This window comes from Muscardinus avellanarius, assembly GCF_963383645.1.
Source record: "Muscardinus avellanarius genome assembly, chromosome: 9".
NCBI classification, from domain to species: Eukaryota; Metazoa; Chordata; class Mammalia; order Rodentia; family Gliridae; genus Muscardinus; species Muscardinus avellanarius.
This window is the reverse complement of record NC_137795.1, coordinates 111,796,314-111,816,349: the sequence shown is the minus strand read 5'-3', so window position 1 is coordinate 111,816,349 and position 20,036 is coordinate 111,796,314. Positions and strand designations below refer to the sequence as shown.

Genomic DNA, 20,036 nt, shown 5'->3' with positions numbered 1-20,036 from the left:
GGTATGTTTTCTCTCACACGTGGAAGACAGAGAGAAATTTGAAAACGAAAATGGCTCTAGATAAATGAGGAGAGATGCCAATAGAAGAGAGGAAATGGACTTGGGGAGAGAGACAGGAGGGGAAAGGGGGGTCTGGAGAAGGAAAGACCAAGTAATGCCAAGTATGTATATGAAGTTATCCATCCTAATCTCAATAATGTGTGTGGGGAGGGGGAAGAAGCAGGGTGGGATCCGGAGGGAGACAGACCTAGTGCTGTGTGCGTGTGTTTGTATCACACTGAAACTCACTATGATGTTTAATTACAAGACACCAATAAAAGTGTATCAAAATGCCAATGTTACTCAATGAAGGGGCATGTTGAGTCTTTCTTAAAATTGACTTCTCTAATAAAATGAGTTGATTTTCTCTAGTCTGTGTGATTTTCAGAATGATCCTAATGGATATGAGAGGACACTTAATGCTTGTACAATTTTTTTAAAGGAATTAAACCAAAGGCAAAATAATTCAAGAAAAATGTCATGCCAAGGGAATGTCAAGAGGCAGCCAAGTCTATAAAAATCCTAGTCTAAAAACACAGGACAGATCTCTGGTAGAGACCATTTACTGGCTACAATCTCTACTGTGGAAGACGCTCCATTTTATTAACATTCTCATATAAAAATTATTAGTGATATGCCTTATGTTAAAAAGAAACAGCTTTAATTAAAAACCAAATGTGTGTAAAAGATGCATGTGCTTTATGAATACAATTCTTGGAGAGTTTGTATGTGGAAATCTAACAAACCTGCCTGGAGGGTCAAGATCTTGGAATAAATTGAACTCAGCTGTTGGGGTCCTGTCGCAGCTCCAGCCATTACATGCAAATTGAATTCTACCTGGCTCCAGCCACAAGGTCAAAGCTGTGGAAGGACTGAAACTAATGCATGTGACAGAGGCAGAGAGATGGGACAGAGAGGCACCTTCCTCAGACCCTCTCCTGCCATTTGCAAAATGGAAGGAAGCCAGGAATCTGACGGCAGTGCAGAATTAATTTAGCCTTTAGCTGTGACTGGTCAGAAAGACTGAGGCTAAAATAATCAAGTTGTAAACAACAAATAATCTCCTCCCAAAGATGAACTGGTCTCTGGTGTTGACGCAGGGAAAGGAGCAGTGTGTGGAAAGTGACATGTGCAGGAAAGGGTGCAGATCTCTGCCTTCAGAATTAACAAGAAAAACTCAATACTTTTTTAAACAAATAATGTAAATTTACATATTCAAATAGAGATATTTTTGCCTTTCAAGACAAATGTGCTTTATTTTCTATCCATTTCCACAGCCTCAGCCATAAGACCCCGGGCTGTATTAATTTCCAGCCACCTGGTTGAGCAGGTGCACAGCAGACTCCAGAGGGGCCAAGGAGACCCCCTTGAAGGTCAAAACTGCAGAAGTTCCAGGATAAAGGGTGCTTCAGTTCACATTAATTGAGACCAGATTTTGACAGCATTTGAAACTGATTAATCGATGAATCTCCCATCAAGGATCTTAGGACAATGAGGAAGAGTTGGGGACATGGAGCACTGCCATTTTGGTGATGCTGTGTGGGTCAAAGGTGATAAGGCGGGGCACTGACTTCAACATCCACCAGAGGTTGTAAACAGAACAAATAATCTGCTGTCTCTTCCAAATATATAAGGATACTTAGAAAGGAAGTAAACCGGCACTGCATAAGAAACGTGACCTTCACAGCTGCATTTGTTCTCTGCATTGTTAAATTTGATCTTAATTTGAATTAGTCTAAAGGGGCTGCTTGATACCATGGGGTTTAAAGTCAACTGGCCCTGCGTTGGGATTTGACTCATCTTTGTACAAGTTATGAGATCCCGGGCAGATGACTCACCCTCTCTGAGCTCCCACGTACCGTGGAGAAAGACTAGAAAGCTTTTCCTGCAGGTTTATCATACAGGAAGGAAGGTTTATACAACACAATCAGTAAACAATGGCAATTATTATTACTCCCATTGTTTCAAAATACCAGAGGCAGCTCATTTAGGTCAGCATCACCTATGAAGGGGTGCTGTAAGGCCCCGGGGGTCTGAGCACGTACAGAGTGTCTGTCAACAATCTTGTCCTGGGCTTTGCCATCTTGCTCGGCTAACTCTTGTGCCAAGTTCAGAGAATATGTTTCTCCTTAATCCTGACTGGTGCGGTAAAATATTAACACAATAGTTGGGGATAAACTGCTTTTAGAGTTTTGAGTTCTATAAATTTATGTAAGATGAAATGAAAGATCCATCATCTACAGTAGATTCTATTGTTCCCAGAAAAAGTAGATAAATCTCAAGGCATAATTATATTTCTGCCTGCCATGGCCTTAGAAGATGTATATCTGCTTGAAAAGAAATAATTTCCTTTTACTGAAGAATATTTGGGTTTCTATTTCAAATATGCTTTTAAAAATGCTTTTATTGGTGCATTGTAATTCTGCCCCATAGTCAAGTTCGGGGTGACAGAAGCACACGTGTGTGTTTCCCTCCAGACCCACCCTGTCCAACATGTATGTTAGTGAGATTGTAATGATCCCTCCATATATGGAGATAGCATTATTAGAACTGTTTCCTTCATCAATTCTCCTGCCTGCCTCGGGCCTCGCCCACTAGTCTACTGGTCTCCCTCCTCATTTGTCTGAAGTCCTTTTTCTTTCTTATTTTCTCTCTAGCTTCTACATGTGAGAAAAATATATAACCCTTGATTTCCTGAGACCAGATATGCTTTTTATGAAGGGTGCCTATACTGTATTTTTACTAGGGCAGACCATCTTCACTTTTCTTGTTATTATTATTTTTGTCATTCTTCCTCCTCCTCCTCCTCCTCCTCCAACTACTACTACTACTACTACTACTACTACTACTACTACTACTACTACTTTTTGCTGTGCTGGATCAAACCCAAGCCTTCACACATGCTAGGCAAGTGTTCCACACTGAGCTATACCCCAGCCTCCTTTGGATTAATTTTTAAAATAACTCATAGCAATTATCAATCACTTTTTGCTGCGTATCTCCAGGCAGGCATCTCTCATTTGCCTGAAGTCTAAACAAAACTGCTTTCTCTTTGTTTTCCAAGGACACACCCCAATTCTACCAGAGCTTAATGGGAAGCGGATAGCAGCAGCCGTCAGTATTTCCTACTGCAGTGAATGCTTTCCTCTGGAACAATACTTTTTTAACAACTCCTGTTGTTTAAATTGGTCTGGGAAGATTAGAATGAATCAGCCTAAATATTTGCAGAAGCTGACATGACCTGGTTGGCAGCACGATTCCATTTTTTGCTAAATATTTTTGCACACCTAACCTTTCCAAAGATGGTGACAGAAAACAGTGAAGAACTGGAAGAGAAAAGAGAACAAGATGTGTAGGGGAAAGTGGTGAGAGAACTGGGGAAGGAAAGGGAGAAGGTGGAGGGAGGAGGAGGAAGACAGAGGAGAGAAGAGGAGAGAGAAGGAATGAAAATGAAAACGTGGAAAGCCATTTTGGCTGGACTTTCCTAGTTCTTTGACTATGTCTGACTCAATCAGTGGGTCCATGGAACTTTCACCAGTGTCTTTCCTGACCATGAGGTCAAAGGGCGAGGCTACTGCGAATGCATGGAGATATTGAGTGTTATGTCTACTCAGTGCTTAGAACTAAGAAACCACTACTGCTCTCAGCTGGGCACGCTGGTGCATGCCTGCAGTCCCAGTACCTGGGAAGCTGAGACAAGAGGTTTGCAGGTTCAAGGCCAGCTTCTGCAACATAGTAAGACTCAGCAACCTAGGGAAACCCTGTTTCAAAATAAAATCTAAAGAGCTGGAAGGGTGTGTCCTGAAGGGTAGAATGCCCCTGGGTTGAATTCCCAGTAACCCCCCCCCCCAAATCACCCGTGATCTCATGTCTTTCCTTCCACAGATATGTCTGGGTTCCTGATGGGCGCTCTTGAGAGGCCCAGTGGGCTGAGCAGCACAGTTTCAAGTCAGGAAGCGGCATGAAGCTGATGCTCTAGTGGGAAGTGAGCACCAAGACCTTGTTCCTGGGAACATGACACCAGAAAGGCTCGTGATCCGTGAACATGCACCTGCTCATACACCTGGGGCTGCTGGGCAGAGCCAGATTCTGGTACCAGTGGTTCCAACTGCCTCTGTACAGCAGCATGGTTATGGCCAGGAGTGGTCCTGGGGCCCTGGGCCAACCCTCAAGGCTGATGCGAAGATCCGGGAACAACTTGCTCTGTGGAGCCTAGAGAATTCTAGAACCAGAGTAGGGAGTGGGCAGAGTTGTTCTAGAGTGGGCGCTTCACAAATGGGCCAGCAGCTGGACTCCAGTGACCTTCAACAGTAACCCATGGGTGAACCACAGGGATTTGGCCGCAGCAGTACCCTTGCCTTAGGAGTCAAGAAACCCTGCTTCCTGCCCTGAGCTGAACACACAATCAACATTCTACACTCACAATGGTTTGCAGATTTCTAATTAGAAGAAAAGGAAAGATTTATCTTACCCATGAGGAAGTTTGCTCAGGACATAATAGCCAGTGTAGGAGTGTTGATATATCTGAAACAGAAAGAGAAGCAGGCATTGAGACAAAGACTGTGACGATGGTATTGTTCAAATCACCAAATACCAGCGAACAGCACTGGGCCCGCAGTGGCTGATCTGAGGCCTGGAAGCAGAGTCTTCTGCTGACTTAGGGTGTCGATTTGCATATCCTCTTCATTTCCATCATTTGTGATGGTTGAGAGGGCATCCCAGGGCTTGATACCATCCTCATGGTTACCTGGTTGGTGATTGAATTAGGGACGCAGATTTCCACATAACTAAATATAGCACAGGGCTAATGAGGACACGTGGAGAACGTCAGGCAAGTCAGGAAGACCGATGGGGCGGGAGGACCCTGTGCTGCTGGGAAGCTCCTGTAATGGCGGTTCCAGCCAGCCAGGTCCATCCCATGCCTCACAGGCACCAGAACTCAATAGGCCCCAAAATGAACTCTCCCACAGGCCTTGACCTCACTCTCCTTTGATAATTCCTGTCTCCATTGGCAGCTCCATTATCCACTCAGTAAACTGAGTTGAAAATCTCATTTTCCTTTTCCCCATTCTTTTCCATTTCCTTCTATCTCCCCAATTCCACCAGTCTCCAGCATGCCAGGTTCTCAATGAGCCACTCTTCCTCCCTAGAGTGAATGCCAGAGTCTAGGCCCCTCCCCCAGCCCTCCTCTCCTATTGGAAGGAAAGGAGTGGCCATTCTTCTGCACACCAGCCCTGAAGCCTCAGCTCTACCCTCTTGCTTCTTGTTGAACTCTAACCCTTCCCACCTAGAATGCCTGCCCTACATATCAAACCTTCCTCCTCTACTACTTCCTCTTCTAATTCTATAGAATACAGTAGTAATATTAATAATAATAATTGTAGTTATTATTATTATTATTATTATTATTATTATTATTAGTAGTAGTAATGGGGATTACACCCAGTAACATCTCACCTAAGAGCTATACCCCCCAGATCATTTTATTTATTTATTTTTTTTGAAATGGGGTCTTGATAAGTTGCTGAGGCTGGCCTCGAATCTATGATTCTCCTGTTTCACTCTCTTAAGTACTGGGATTACAGGTGTATGTCACCACATCTAGCTCAAATCATTATTTAAATACCCAAACCCTAGGCTATTCTTCCCTTCTCCTCCTTCCTTTTTTACCTACCACAAAGCTTCGTAAGAGGAGCGGATACTGTGTCACTGGTTCACGGTCTTTTTGCTTCTACCTCATTGCATCCACGCCCAGCATCCATGCCCAACATCCACGCCCAACATCCACGCCCAGCATCCACGCCCAACATCCACGCCCAGCATCCACGCCCAACATCCACGCCCAACATCCACGCCCAGCATCCATGCCCAACATCCACGCCCAGCATCCACGCCCAGCATCCACGCCCAGCATCCACGCCCAGCATCCATGCCCAACATCCATGCCTGCCTTCTCCCAGTGAAGCCCACCTGCCATCCAATGGCACCTTTTAATTTCCAGCCTGCTCACTGTCTGTAGCATGTACTGAAGGGAATAGGGCTTGTTCTCTCTTACTCTCATGACATGCCCTCCCCTCCTCCTGTCCCTCCACCCAGCCCTCTTGCTTTTCTTGACTGCAGACCCCTGAAGAGGAAGGAGCGCTGTGCTCTGCCACCATGAAGGAAGGTCTCTCTCTCTCTCTCTCTCTCTCTCTCTCTCTCTCTCTCCCTCCCTCCCTCCCTCCCTCCCTCCCTCCCTCCTTCTGGCCCAAGCCTGGGTCTGGGTCTGGCCTCTGGAGGGTACAATGATCTGTCTTCTGACTTCTAGGCTTATATATTTTATTTGTGCCAGAATTTCCAACATGGATGTTTTTACCCCAAATTCAATATTTTGAAAACTAAATGCACCATTTTTCCTTATAAAGAATTATCTTTTATGTTCTGTGATTCACCAGTTTCTTAGCAGAGGAGTACTAGAATTGGCTTCGACCATTCCTCCTCCACGTTCTTCTCTCTGACTGCACTAACTGGTCTCCGTGTCTCAGTGGGCTTAGTGACTTGCACACATCTCTCTCCTTGGCGGTGCTGTGGTTTAGGACTCCTGTGTAACCCTCCTGCTGCTGCCCAGCCAGTACTCCTTCCCTGTGCCCACACAGACTCTGCATAACCATCATCAGGTTGGGAACAGTGGGGAAGGGGGCTGGGGGCATTTTTGGAACGAGACATGTCATAGCTGTGTCATAGCTACTATTAACATAGTTTTAGGGTAAGACCCAGCCTTGGTGTTGACTCACTGGGTGCTGAGTGTGAACAAGTGACTTAAATTTCCTGAGCCTCAGTTTTCTTTGATGTATAATAGGGGTAAAATCTGTTTAGTTACTAAGGAAATTTAAACCATGAGGAAGGAATGATAGACACCCTGGTGTACATGGCCAGGGGGAAGGTATGACCCGCTTACTAGCAGTTGTGCAGAGCCCATGAGAGTCTTTTTCTCTACTCTCTGGCCTCTCAAAAACAGAGATCCATAGGGACGGCAGAGTTGGGGCAGACTTCTTTTGAGAGGTAGTAGAGTGAGAAAAGCCCCAAGACTGCCAACCCATGCCAACTTTGGACTGGGCACCTGACCAGCTTGACCACTACATTCAGTGGTGTGTCCCAGCATCCATGTAGAAGCTGAATGGCCTGTGAGGTGAGTTTCCCAGCTCTGATGGTATTTAAGCGGGCGCTCCACGGCCACCACTGGAGCTACGGCAATGGCACCTACACCGCCAGGCAGACTGCTCCTGCGGCTTCTGCAATACCTTTCTCATTGACCCTACAATTCTACTCATAGAGGAAATGAAAAGTACCAGAAAGCACAGATGAGCCCAGAACAAGATCTCCCCAAGCCAGGGTCGAGGGCCCCATGGCTGGTGCCCATGGTGAGAGAAAGAAGAAAGAGAAACATCATGTGCACAGGGGCTGAGGACGGGGAAGATCAGCCCCAGAAAAGAGGAGAGACAGGGAAAGGAGAGTGAGAATAGAGACTGGATGGTTAAAAAAAAAAAAAAAAAAGAGCAGTTATCTATCTGCATGAGCTTTCAGGGGTGAAGAGGGAAGGGTTAAACCTGAAGGAGAAAAACAAGTCTAAAAAGAAGCTGGACACTATTTCTTGACTTTAAAAAGGGAGAACATGAGAAAATAAAGTATTCGCTCCAAGGGTGTATTCTCACAATTTTATGGTGTTCCATTACTAGACCGAAGTGGGATTCCACGAGGTGCTGGGTGGCTCTGCCGGGAGTTAACACAGTGGTCAGTCTCCAGAAGGAAAGCAAAGTGCCTCCGGGGCCCATCCTGAGGCCTTGTGCACTGTGGTGGACTCTTCATGAAGGCCTTGCTCCGCGAACGTCCCTTCCCACCTTGACAATCTTGTAGGGAGCCAGAGAAGATCAGCGGAGTGGGTCTGAGTCTCAGGTCCCTGACCCTTCGGTCGATACAGGGAGAGATGAAACAAGAGGCTAAGTTTCAGAAATACTCCCTGCTCAGCTATGCTCACACGCACTCCTAAATCTTGGTCTGGACAGGTTCTTTAAGAAACCCTGTGTTCTTGGTTTCCATTAAGTTTCCCATCCATCACTGTGACGACCCCTACCCTCGCAGAGCAGCTGTTGTGCCTCTAAGAGTCCCCGGAGACCCTCACTGTGGAACGGCTGATTATCAGATGACTACGTGGGGCGGGTGAGGAAGACGAAGATGCTCCCGATGGTTTCATCCAGATCCCTCTTTGAATTGTTAAAACAAAGGAGCGCCTCTCTACCAGGCTGGGGCCAGACCACAGCTTCCCAATTCCTACGGTCCTCCTGGGAAGAAATGCTGTCTTACTGACACTGGATCTTTCTTACAGGGTCCTTGTCTTGTGAAGTAGAAGAATGAGATCCATGAACAGCAGAAGGGTGAGCACACAGGATTTACTTTAAGCCCAGGAGAAGTGGAGATGAAACACCTTGTCGGGCTCTGGTGGACACGGGCCCAGTGGGCCTTCTGATGCAGGTGGGAGCGGCCAGCCAAGCACCAGCAATGGGATACCTCCACTCCTTAAAGTCTAGCTCGACCACAGCCACGGGGAAGCCAAGAAAGAATGAAAGTGCGCACCTCAATGGGCGGGGGAGCCCTGGGAACCAGCGGGGCCTTTGACAGTGTCTGGGAGTCGCCCAGCCTGAGTGCCAGCTATTGGTCATCATGGGTTGTCAATGTCCTCACAGGACACAACCGCAGAGAAAGAGAGGACAGCGGTGCTCCCACACAGGGGAGGCCTCCCTGGAGGCTCTCCGCTGAGGGATTTGGGAGACCAGTCTGATCCATTTTGTGACTTCCTCATTTCCTCCTGATTGGCCAGATTTGGATCCTGGGACACGTCGTCTGTGGTTCAGCTTCAGTCTTTTGTTTAAATCTTCACTGTAATTGGTCCTTTCAGAGTCGCGTTTCAATCCCCCATTTCAATGTACACTCCCAGTCGCACGCTTGCAGTGTGGTGGGCTCTTCTGAGCTCCTGGCACCATCTCCTTCTGGTGCAGCTGCTGCCCTCCTTCACCCCCTAGACTGCAATCTGCTCACGCAGGTTGTTCTCAGAATTCCAACATGTACTGTCCCTGCTGGGCCATTGTTATCCCTGTATGTTATTATCCTTCTATGTTTCTGTTTGTTCGCAGATGGCTTCTCTTAACTCGTTCTGTTGCTACCTCCCAGATTACCAACCACTTCTACTCCCTCATCACACCCTGTTTTTCCACCACTGCAGAGGCAGGTCCAGTTGAGAATGTCACTGTTTCTAGGAGGGAAACCAAGAAGCCAGGGCACTCTAGAGACAATTCCCAGGTTGCTGGAGTGTGGAAACTGAAGCAAGTGGAGAAGGACTACCTAGAGAGAGGAGATGAAGGGGAGTTTCGTGGGTGTCTTCCAGGCATGAACGAGTGTCAGGACCGTGAGTAGACTTCTTCTTGTTTTGCTCCCAGGGAAAAGCCGTGTTAACACGTGCATGCTAAAAGAGGCGGGTTTCAGACTCATGCAACTGTCTTTCAGTGTTAAACTCTCCATAATTACAAGGACTTAATGACCCTGATCAGAAAAGTGCAGAAGCAGTTTGTTGATGTGTCCTGGAAAATGCAGGAAGTGGTGAGATTGAGCTGGGGGACCTGGTTAGAGTCTCCCCCGCTCCTCCTCAGGTTTCCGGGCAAGGATGTGCCTTTTCTGCCCTCACTTTTCTCTCCTCTTGCCAGGAGCAGATGTCTGACTGCTTCTCAGTGCTGACAACAACTTCCTACACCTTGGATCAGTGGCTCAAGCCTTCATATATGTCAATCTGTCAAGCTGCTGATGGTGCCAAGGTTATCGCATCCCCCTCCTACATGCAAATCCATAGTCCTCCTCCCAAGGCTCTGTGAAATCTCCTCCTGTAACAGTGCCAGTCTCAGCTCCACTTACAATCTCTGGTTCTATTCATGGTGTTTGCTGGGCACAAATCAAAAGACCCAGCATCTGGCCAAACTCCTGACATCCTGCACTGTCCCTGACCCAGCTCCCACGGCTGATGTTCCAGGGCACCATCAGTCCTGATTCTGCAGTTGAATGGTGGCAAATGAGTCAGTCCTTCTTGGGGAAGCTTCTTCTCTAAGTGGGAGGCCACAGCAGCCCTGTGTTCACCCATCTCCATACACCCTGTTCAATTTATATTGTATATTTTCAAGAAGCTAAATTCCTTTTAATGATTTAAAAGGAAAAAAACTACTCTAGGACCCCCCAAGTAACTAGGTAAAATTGAAATAGTAAGAAGCAAATATGTTAGTTCAGAAAACAGAAAAGAAATGCTAGGGATGACAATATAAACAGAATTCTTGATGTTTCCCTTGTGACCTTGGGGCATGATTTAACTGCATCCTCTAAGGTTGACATGCTGGAGGTTTGGTCTCTGAGGTAGTGGTAGTAAGAGGTGACAGAGCCTTCAAGAGGTGGGGTTCCGCTGGACAGGTTAGGTCATTGGGCTGCTGCCCCCAGAAGGGACTAATGTCATTCTCATAGGGTCCCCGTTAATCTCTGCACATGCATCCCCACCATGATGCCATCTGCTATGAGGTCCTCACCAGAGCCAAGTGGAAGCTGTCACATCACACGTTTGGACCTCCCGAGCCAGGAGCTAACAGCCTAATAAACTTTTTTTTCTTTACAAGTTACCCTGCCCCCATTATTTTGTTATATAACAGAAAACAAATCCATATACCATGGCTGTATATCTATCCCACCACATCAAACTTATGATTAAGTGAAACGAGCATTACAGTATAGAAGATGTACAGTTGTCGGACTCAAAACTTAGGAAAGTAATGGGCACACCTTAGGATTAAGTCTCTCTGTCTCCTGGAGTTACCAGTCTCTACAAACCCTGGTAAATCTAAGAGGGGAGACCTACTGATTTATTTCTTCTCGAATCTGTAGCCTCTTCAAATGGGTGTATGCCAAATATCTTCCGCCTTCCCTCCACACCAGCCTGAATGCACACCTCATTCTTTTGTGAACAATCCTATTTGTGGAAGTCATAGAGGATCTTTCTTTTGTTCTCTGCATCCTTAACATATAACATCTTCAGCAATAGAAGAGGATATCAGCACATAAAATCAATATGATTAAAACTAAGAACACGTCTTAGGAAGCGACTCATGTTTCAGTGGTGAGCAGTAGAAATTCAGTGGCGATTCCAGTCATGATCCTAATATCTACTTCAGGAGCACCTCTGATGCCCAAGAGCATCTGGGAAATTTTGTAACCCTTCCTCGAGTCCCCGTGTGGACATTTCAATTCTACTAACCGTGTCATGAGTCTTGGGCTCTTCTGAAAATAAAGGAAACAGAGTTTCTAGGAAGAAACCCAAGGAAGCGATCTGTGAGAATTCCCTCCCGGGCTAATTTTCAGGGACAGGCACCAGTGTGCCCTGCCTCCTCTGAGGTCCTTCGAGCCCCATCCCCTTGTTGGCCAGCCACTGAGGAGTGGGCACCTGATCTTTGCACAGGTTTGGCACTGACTTCCTACTCAGTACTTGTCTACTTTGTTGTTTTGCCAGATCTTTCTGCTGACTTGCTCCCAATTTTCTTTGAGAACACAACATTTTCTTCTTTCTTGCTCGACTGGCTAACTTCTTTCTCTTGCCTGCACATACTGCCTGCAGGATCAGCCTTGTAGAGAGACAAGAGGAAAATAAATAAAACTTCCCTACACCGGCTGAGTCTGCGGAATTTACAACATGTTTTTGTACATCCTCTCGCTTGACCTTCACGGTAACTCTTCTTGTCCCTGGAGCAGCTTTTCCCTGCTTCTCCTTAAAATTAAGAAACTGAGGCTCAGAGATATAAACCAACTTGTCCAAGGTCATGTTATGTCAGAGGAAGATACAAGGGGTTTAATGTCTGTACACTTGTAGTTTAAAATTGTTTCCATGATAAAATGTTGGTGAAAAAGCATCTACCACCCTAAACTGCCTTTTACTTTACCAGCCAGAGCTGCTCTGCAGATAGACCCATTTTCAAGAGAGCCATTCTACAACAAAAATAACTCAGGGGAGATTAACAATGGAGCCACAATTGACCAACCTACAGAAAGGGAACCATTACTGGCCACTGAAATCATACTTCAGAGAATGGTCCAGAATCCAAAACAGGTTCTGGGAGGCAGTGTGAGCTAGCCAAAACACCGAACACAAGGAAGTCGTGCTGAGACCACACCATCACCTATGCTACATATTTCAGGATTTTCAAAACATCAGGTTCTCTAGATGAGAAAATCAAATAGTCATTGGTCTTTCATAAAAAATTCACTTTTTGTACACAAAGTAAATACAAAATTAGAAGTATTTTTCTCGAGTTCTTAGCTCTCTCTAGAATAATCTTGTGGGGTGAGGACTGTGATGGAGGTGGTTAGATGTCCTGAGCAGGGGTCTCATCCCTCCACAGAGGGCCTGTCAGCTACCAAAGCTGCACCAAAGTAGGGCCCACCAGAGTCCATAACAGTCAATAAATACAGGACTAAGAAATGCTTACTTTGAAAATCATTGGTAAAAGCACGAAGCCAGCATTCAACCCCCCAACTTCCAGAAATAAAATCTGTGTTCCCTTTGTAAGCCAGCCCCAGAATGCAATCTACTGTTTTCTAGTGATCCAGACTGCCAGACCTCTTCATCCCCTCTCCTCTCTCCTCCTGTGTCACAAGACCCCAGGGCCAGCATCTCAAGGGGCCCTGGCATGGAAGGGGACTTCCTGTGTGCTTTTCCTGTTTCTCTTGTGGCCCTTTTCTCTGGCTTCTGATGCGAGCTGATTGCCCTGCGGCAGTTCTTGTTTTGGAGGAGGCCATTGTGCCTCTTAGGAGCCACCAGTGCTGCCGTACCAGCCCACTCCCAGGACAGTGCTCAGTCGGCTCCTGCCCCACATGCCATCTCCTGCCCACCTTGCTTGCCCTGATCGTGATAATCGGGTCATTTGTGGATGATCGGATTCAGTTATTGGTTCAGTTTTTGGCTCACTGTTCCCTCAAAACCACTAAACTATAATCTCACACCCAAGTACTGTAATCCAAGTACTTGGGAAGCTGAGCCAGGAGGATCACAGATTTGAGGCCAGCCTCAACAACTTAGCGAGGCCCTCAGCAACTTAGCAAGCCCTTGTTTAAAAAAGATAAAATAAAATAGAGCTCAGAGGTGGAACACACTAGATTCAATCTACACACACACACACACACACACACACACACACACACACACACACACACACGATGTCCTGCCCTTTGTTATTGGTGTATTTTCTCCACTATTAATGCACATAATGCAAATTTCACTGGTGTCCATGTGACGGTGATTTCACGGTTTATTGTGGTGCCTACATTTCTGTGTTCAATGAGAGGGAACTCATCTTTAGTGTAAAAGGCCAGCCATGCATTCAACCCTGAGCCACGCTCACAGGTAGGTGGGTTGTGGGAGGGACTGAGCGCCCTGTATCTGTTAGCCTCGCCAGTGCCCTCTCCCACCTCTGATGGCAAGAGTCCTATGGGGCACCTGTCCCGACCATGTGCGGCGTGTCTTCTTTTCTTGCACCAGGGCTGAGTTGGAGGACACTGCTCCTAGCAAGGGCTCCGGTTACTCTTACGGTCTGTGTGTGGGCAGTGGGGAAGCTGCACGTTACTGGGTCCTTCCTTTGCATGTCCCCCACTCCTGGATAACTCCTTGACCACAGTACGGAAAGCAGGTGCTGAGCTTGACAGCTCACCCCTCCTCGTGCATGACCACGTACTTCATTCTTGCTACATTTTCAAAATAAGCATTTCTCCAGTCAGGTTATTTCTAAATATATTTTTAAAACCTAAATGCCTTGAGGGTAAATTTTCTGCTCTGTGATTTACCTCAGTAACATGCTGCCCATAGCTGCAACTTGATAAATGCTAATATTGGCCAGCAAAAAAAAAATCCCTATTTCTATTTTGAGAGCTCACAAGAATTTCCTAAACTATAGTATAAACAACATGACATTTTTTTCTTGTTTGTTTTCTTCCTGAGCGATGTGTGTGTGTGTGTGTGTGTGTGTGTTTGCAATGCCTTCCCCCTTTTTTGAAACATATCCAAACTTTAGTTTAAAATGTCGCAGTAAAGCATCAAGTGGAAGCATGCTCTAACTGCGGCAGGGTTGTCACTTTGGCTTTAGCCCTGCCTCTGCTGCGGGGAAGCTGCCACAGGCAGCGTGGAGCAGAAGTAGCTTGTGGGTGGATGATGGACACAAGTCATCAAGCCTCTAATCTCACCTGGCGATTCTCTGGGTAGTGAATACTCGTGCTCTCCAAAAAAGGGTTCTTACTGTATTTTCTGGTTTTTGGAATTCCAAGGTCATTTGAAGGATAACAGTGTTTAGCCTCTTTTTAAAAACTTCTGAGCATGTTATAATCTCACATCGTAACATAGCTTGCAGTTCACGATGGTGACACACATGCACACAGCACTTGTGGCCTCCCGGCTCTCTGCCTCCTCTCCCCTCCCCTGTACAGGGCGTTGAGGTTGACCTTGGCATTCTCGCATATAAGCATAATGTCAATGGAAGTGATTCCTTCACTGATCCTCCCTCTTGCCCACCCCTTCCCCTCGACCACCTCCCTGGCTCCACTCAAGTTTCTCCTCCATTGTCTGACGTTCCTCTGGTGTTCTGATTATGCCCCAGGCTCATCATACAAGAGAAAGCACACAACCCTTCACTTTCTGTGACTGGCTAAGCTCAACTAACACAATGCTCTCCAGGTCCATCCTTTTTTCTGCAAATGACATTATTCTGTTCATCTTTATTGCTGAGTAGAATCAACCATGTGTATATGCTATAATTTTATATTTCTGTTGATGGACACCTAGGTTGTTTCCATAACTTGGCTACTGTGATTCATGCTACTCTAAGCCTGAATATGCATGTGTCACCACAATACTGTGACATCAGTCCCTTTGGAGAAGTACCCAGGGCTGGTGCAGCTGGATCCTATGGTGGAACCATTCCCAGTTTTCTGAGGAAACTCTACACTGATCTCCATAGTGGCTGCACTAAGTCCCAAACCACCAACAGTGTAGAAGTTGCCTATTTCCCCACATCCTTGGCCAGCATTTATTGCTTGCCTTCATCACGGCCGTTCTGATTGGGATTAGTTGGAATTTCAGTGTAGTTTTGATTTGTGTCTCCTTGATTGCTAGAGTAGGGAGGAGAGGCAGGTGCATTTGAACTAAAGACGTTTGGCTGCTGTAGGGTTACAACAAAGCTGACGTTAGAAAGTGACCAGTGGATATGACTGTGCACTGGCCACATGCTTGTGGCCCTCTGTGAACACTCAGGGAAGCATCTTCTAGCATCTGGACTGGGTTGCTGAATTCTGTTCAGCTTATCCCAGAGCTGAAAACCCTGAAGGAAACTAGCTCTCAGGGCTCTCCAGGACCTGCAGAGGGCACAGGAAGCCTCTGTGAGGCTGGGTTCTGTAGTTTAGAAACAAAAATTAAGGTCTCCAAGGATGGAGATGAGAATTCACTTCTTCAACAACTGCCAGAAACTTTTTTTTTTTTTACTTAAACATTTGGAGCCAGTCTGAGAAATCAAGTTGGACCAGCTTGAGGGCTTTCAGGGAGACTTGAAAATGCCTGAGGCCTCCAGATGGAGCTTATCCCAATCATGGCAGCAGCTGCCCATCCTGCCAGTAGGCAGGAGGCCCCCAAAGCCCAGGGCCAGGCGGGCTCTTCCTGGGGTAAAGGATTCTGATAGTGTTCAGTCAAAGGCTACTGGGTGGGCTGCACCTGTCATCCCAGGGAGCTGGTGGCCCACCCTCCTTTCAGAAATATCTTTGGGTAGAAGCTTCCTTTAGAACTGGAGGGAGAGCTGATGGTTAAGGGTAGTAAGGCAGATGTAGGACAAATGGTGCATGACTCTGCTTATAGGGGGACCGGAATGTGCACATCTATAGAAATGGAAGAAGACCAGATTATTTCCAGGGGTAAGAAGAGGAGGGGCAGGGGGCTACTGCTTAACATCTGCAGAGTTCCTACAGGGGTGATAAGGAGGCTCTGTGTGCTGATAACGGTGATGCCTCATGACACTGGGAGCACGCTTAATGCCACGAAGTCATGCAGTTACGGATGGCTGGAATGATACATGTGTATACACACCACACAAATTACTAGAAGGAGAATGGATCATAATAGTCCTAAATTAAATATGTGATTAATACGTATTTAGAAAGAAATTTGTATAGAAGGGATAGCCATTTAAAAACAAAATTTAGGGCTGGACGTGGTGGCGCATGCTTGTAATCCCCGTACTTGGGAGGCGGAGAAAGGGGGATCGCACAGGTTCAAAACCAGCCTCGCTGGCTTAAGAGACCCTGTTTCCAAATAAAAAAATACAAAAATAGGCCTGGGAGTGTAGCCCGGAGGTAGCAGGGTTTCCAGGAACCCCAGTACCAAAAAAAAAAAAAATTAAATGTACTCCATGGTAAATAAATCTAGGAGAAAAGAGATCCTGTTATTTGTAGAAGTAGGAACATGGAGTGTGATTCAATGGCTCTAAGGTTATCTGTTTTTTTTATTGTTAGTGATTGCACTGAATTGACCATTCACAGACTATGTTTAAGTGCTAGAACTGCAGGGCTAAGGAGGTTACCAGGGATGATCTCCCACTTCCTCATTTCACAGGTGAGAAGCTCTTTGGCCCTGGTTCTCTGCCCTAGAAATCTGTCCGTGATGAAGATGGATGAGATGAGAACCTGGGCTTCCTGAGACCCATCTCGGTCTGTCTCACTGCACGACCCCACACATGGACATCGAAAGGCCCGGCGTGGACATGTCCTGTTCTCACCATCTCCTGCCAGAGTGGGACCTGGGCCAGCCCTGCAAGTGAAACCCTCCACCAGGGCTCTGCAGTCTCTGCCCGGCTGAGTTTCACGGCAACTCCAGGACTGGTCTGCTCTCTGACAGGAAACGAGAATGACAAGGGCATTCTTCCTCCGTGGTGTCTTTCCTCAAGGCCGTCCTCAGTGAGCACCTCACAGGGCAGCCCCGGGCTCGCTCCTCCCTCCCGTCACTGTCATCTGTGAAAGGCACCCTAGATGGTCCATGCTAATAACTGAGAAGTCTCCATTTGAGTGAAACATTAACATCATACCTTAGTTCCCAGGAGGACTTAAGTGGAAGCCCCTACTTGAGCACTCTGCTCCTGACATTAATTTAAGTGCAAGCAACGAAAGGCCCAGGTCATTCAAAATAGGACGGTTTCCAAGCAAAGGTGGGGCAGCTTTGTCAGAGAAAAGGAAACAGCTATGAACCCATAAGCCATTTGAGACAACAAGGTTCACAATCAGTCTCAAGTGGGAACCGTTCCTTGGACCCATAAATTCTGCCTGAAAAAAAAAAAGCGACATCAACACTCAGGGGAAAGAAAAACTGCACACGGAACGGAGGTCTGCTTCTCCTTCTTCCCCTTCAAGCATCTCGGTTAATCCCACTACTGTTTAGTTAAGACGCAGACTGAGCTCCTGCCATGAATCAACTCACTTGCGAGGCAGGGGAATGGAAACGCAGCAGTTCATTACTGAACTCAAATGCACTTTGCAGAATGAATACCACGGCACACCTGCCATGAACTGGACCTGTGTGTCGCCTTTGGAATTCTTAGAAACCTTCCCTGGCCCCTCCTACCAGGCTCTGCAATACTGCAGCAGGCATAGTCGGAACTGATGCCTTTGGTAAATAATTAGAATTAGAAGAGACCATGTAGGCAGAGCCCTCAGAGTGAGACTAGTGCCCTGATACTTGTCGTGAGAGCCTCGTTTCCCCTCTGTGTCCCACCCTGGGAGGACACAACTGAAAGGTGGTAGTTGCAACCTGGGAGAGTGCCCTGCTAGAATGCCCTACTGGCCGCTGAGCTCTTCTGGCCTCTGGAATGCCGAGAAACAACTCTCTGTGGTTTATAAGCAATCTAGTTATGGTAATCTGCTATAGCAGCCCAAATGGACGAATACAACTCCCATCAGAACAGCTAAAATACAAAGTAATGATAACAGTGACTGTGGGTGAGGGTGCAGAGACACTGGGGCACGCACGCATTGCTGGCGGGCATGTAATGGTTCCATCTCATTGGAAAATGGTGGCAGGATCTTTAAAAAACAAACGTCTAATTGCAATGAGATTCAGCAACTAATTTGTACACATGTATTCCAGAGAAAAGACAACATATTCACATAAAAACCTTCCAGTGATGTTCACAACAGTTTGTGACAGACCCAAACTGGAAACACCTCAGACCCCCATCTACTGGGGAATGGTCCCACTGATGCCAGGGATAAAAGAAACAAACCATCTCTCCACACAAAGACCCAGGTGGATCTCAAAAGCCAGAGCCAATGAAAAACAGCCAGTCTTCAAAGGTTGCATACAAAGGAGAGCTTATGAAGGGAATAGTTCAAATGGTGCTATGTCTGCAATGGAGGCATCACCACCGATCTCATGGACACGCTTGGGCGTGCAGAGGGAAACACCCTGAGTGCTGTGTGCGTGCATGTTCGTATCACGTTGAATCTCACTATGATCTACAAGTACAACGCACCAGTAAAAGAACTGTAGGAAGGTTTGGTCCTCTATAATTCTGTTTACAGAACATTTTTGAAATGACAAAATTGTAGAGATAAACAGTAGACAGATGGTTGGGGAGAAGTGGAGAGGGGAGAGTAGCTGTAAAGGAAGGTCATGTGAAGTCCCCTGACAGAACTCTTCTGTATCCTGACTGTGGCAGTGTCTTGGTCCATTTCATGTTAATATAACAGAATATCCCAGACTGGATAATTTATGATGAACAGAAATTTATTGAGTCATAATTTTGGAGGTTGAGAAGGCCAAGATGGAGGGGCCCTGTATCTGGAGAGGACTTCTTGCTGTACCACCCCACGGGCAAGGCGGAAGGGTGCAAAGAAAACTCACAGCCCTCTTCATTATAGGAACTGGTTCCCTCATGAGGGGTGTGCCCTAAACATCTCCCATGAGGCCCAGCCTCCCATCGCTGTTGTACTGAGGATGAAGTCTCCAACACATACTTTTTGGCATATATATCAAAGCATAGCAGGTAGTTTCACATGAACCTACACATATGATAAAATGACACAAAACTAAATGTATACACAAACACATACACATTCACGTGTGCATACACACAGCCATGGGGACATGTAAAACAGGGAAGTCCGAATCGTATCAGCAGGCTGTGTCAGTGTCAGTGCGGTGGTGGTGATAATTTCTTCTGGTTCTACCAAATGCTTCCTGTGGTGGACACCAGGCAAAGGAAGAACCCGGGAATAGCCTGGTATTATTTCTCACAACTGTAGGTCAATCTTCCAAATGACTCAGAGTACAGGGATTAATATTCAAAAATTAAACAAACACGCACAAGATGAAGTGTGACTGTTAAAGCACAAGTGCCACTGTGAGTCACAAGTGTGCCTTTTCCAGAAGAAACGTCCCGGTGAGTGGAGGTAAAAACTAACTTCTCTGTGCTGCTGGTGAGAGATGAAAGAGCAAGAAGAAATGTGCAGAAGCAAGCACAGTGCACCATTCAGAGGCTCAGAGAGGGCCAGTGGAGTTAGACTTTTATCCTCCAAACATTTGCAGTCTGTTTCATGTAGGGGGTCCTCTGGCCACGAGACATAAAATGTGTCAGACACTTGTCCCCCTATCCAGCCCCCAGGCTAAAGAGGGGAAGTGATGCCCAGGTGGGCAGGAAGAGCCATCACGTATCTGTACCTCTTCTAGCCAAAAGACTCCACCCTACCCAGCCACAGCGCGGGTAGAACTACTCAGTGTAACAGCACTGACATGTTCTGACCCACGTGATTTTGGGGAAAAACTGATCCATAGCAGATGGTATTACACGAACCTACCTAAGATTGCACAGAACTGTGTGCACACATGCACACTCATACATGAGTATGCATGAAATTGACTG

General features: G+C 46.5%; 1 protein-coding gene across 5 annotated transcripts in view; it reads right to left on the bottom strand.

Moving 5' to 3' along the window:
• DPP6 (dipeptidyl peptidase like 6) overlaps positions 1-20,036 on the bottom strand; it is a gene marked incomplete at both ends in the record, with an annotated part of 1,069,233 nt that overhangs the window by 197,496 nt on the left and 851,701 nt on the right. For 4 of the 5 annotated variants that reach the window (XM_080701136.1, XM_080701138.1, XM_080701135.1 and 1 more), the window contains one exon: positions 4,511-4,563. The exons of the other annotated variant lie outside the window; for it this stretch is intronic. In XM_080701136.1, coding sequence (XP_080557262.1) covers positions 4,511-4,563 — 53 coding nt within the window. The remainder of the gene's footprint in view (positions 1-4,510; positions 4,564-20,036) is intronic. 5 annotated transcript variants of the gene reach the window in all.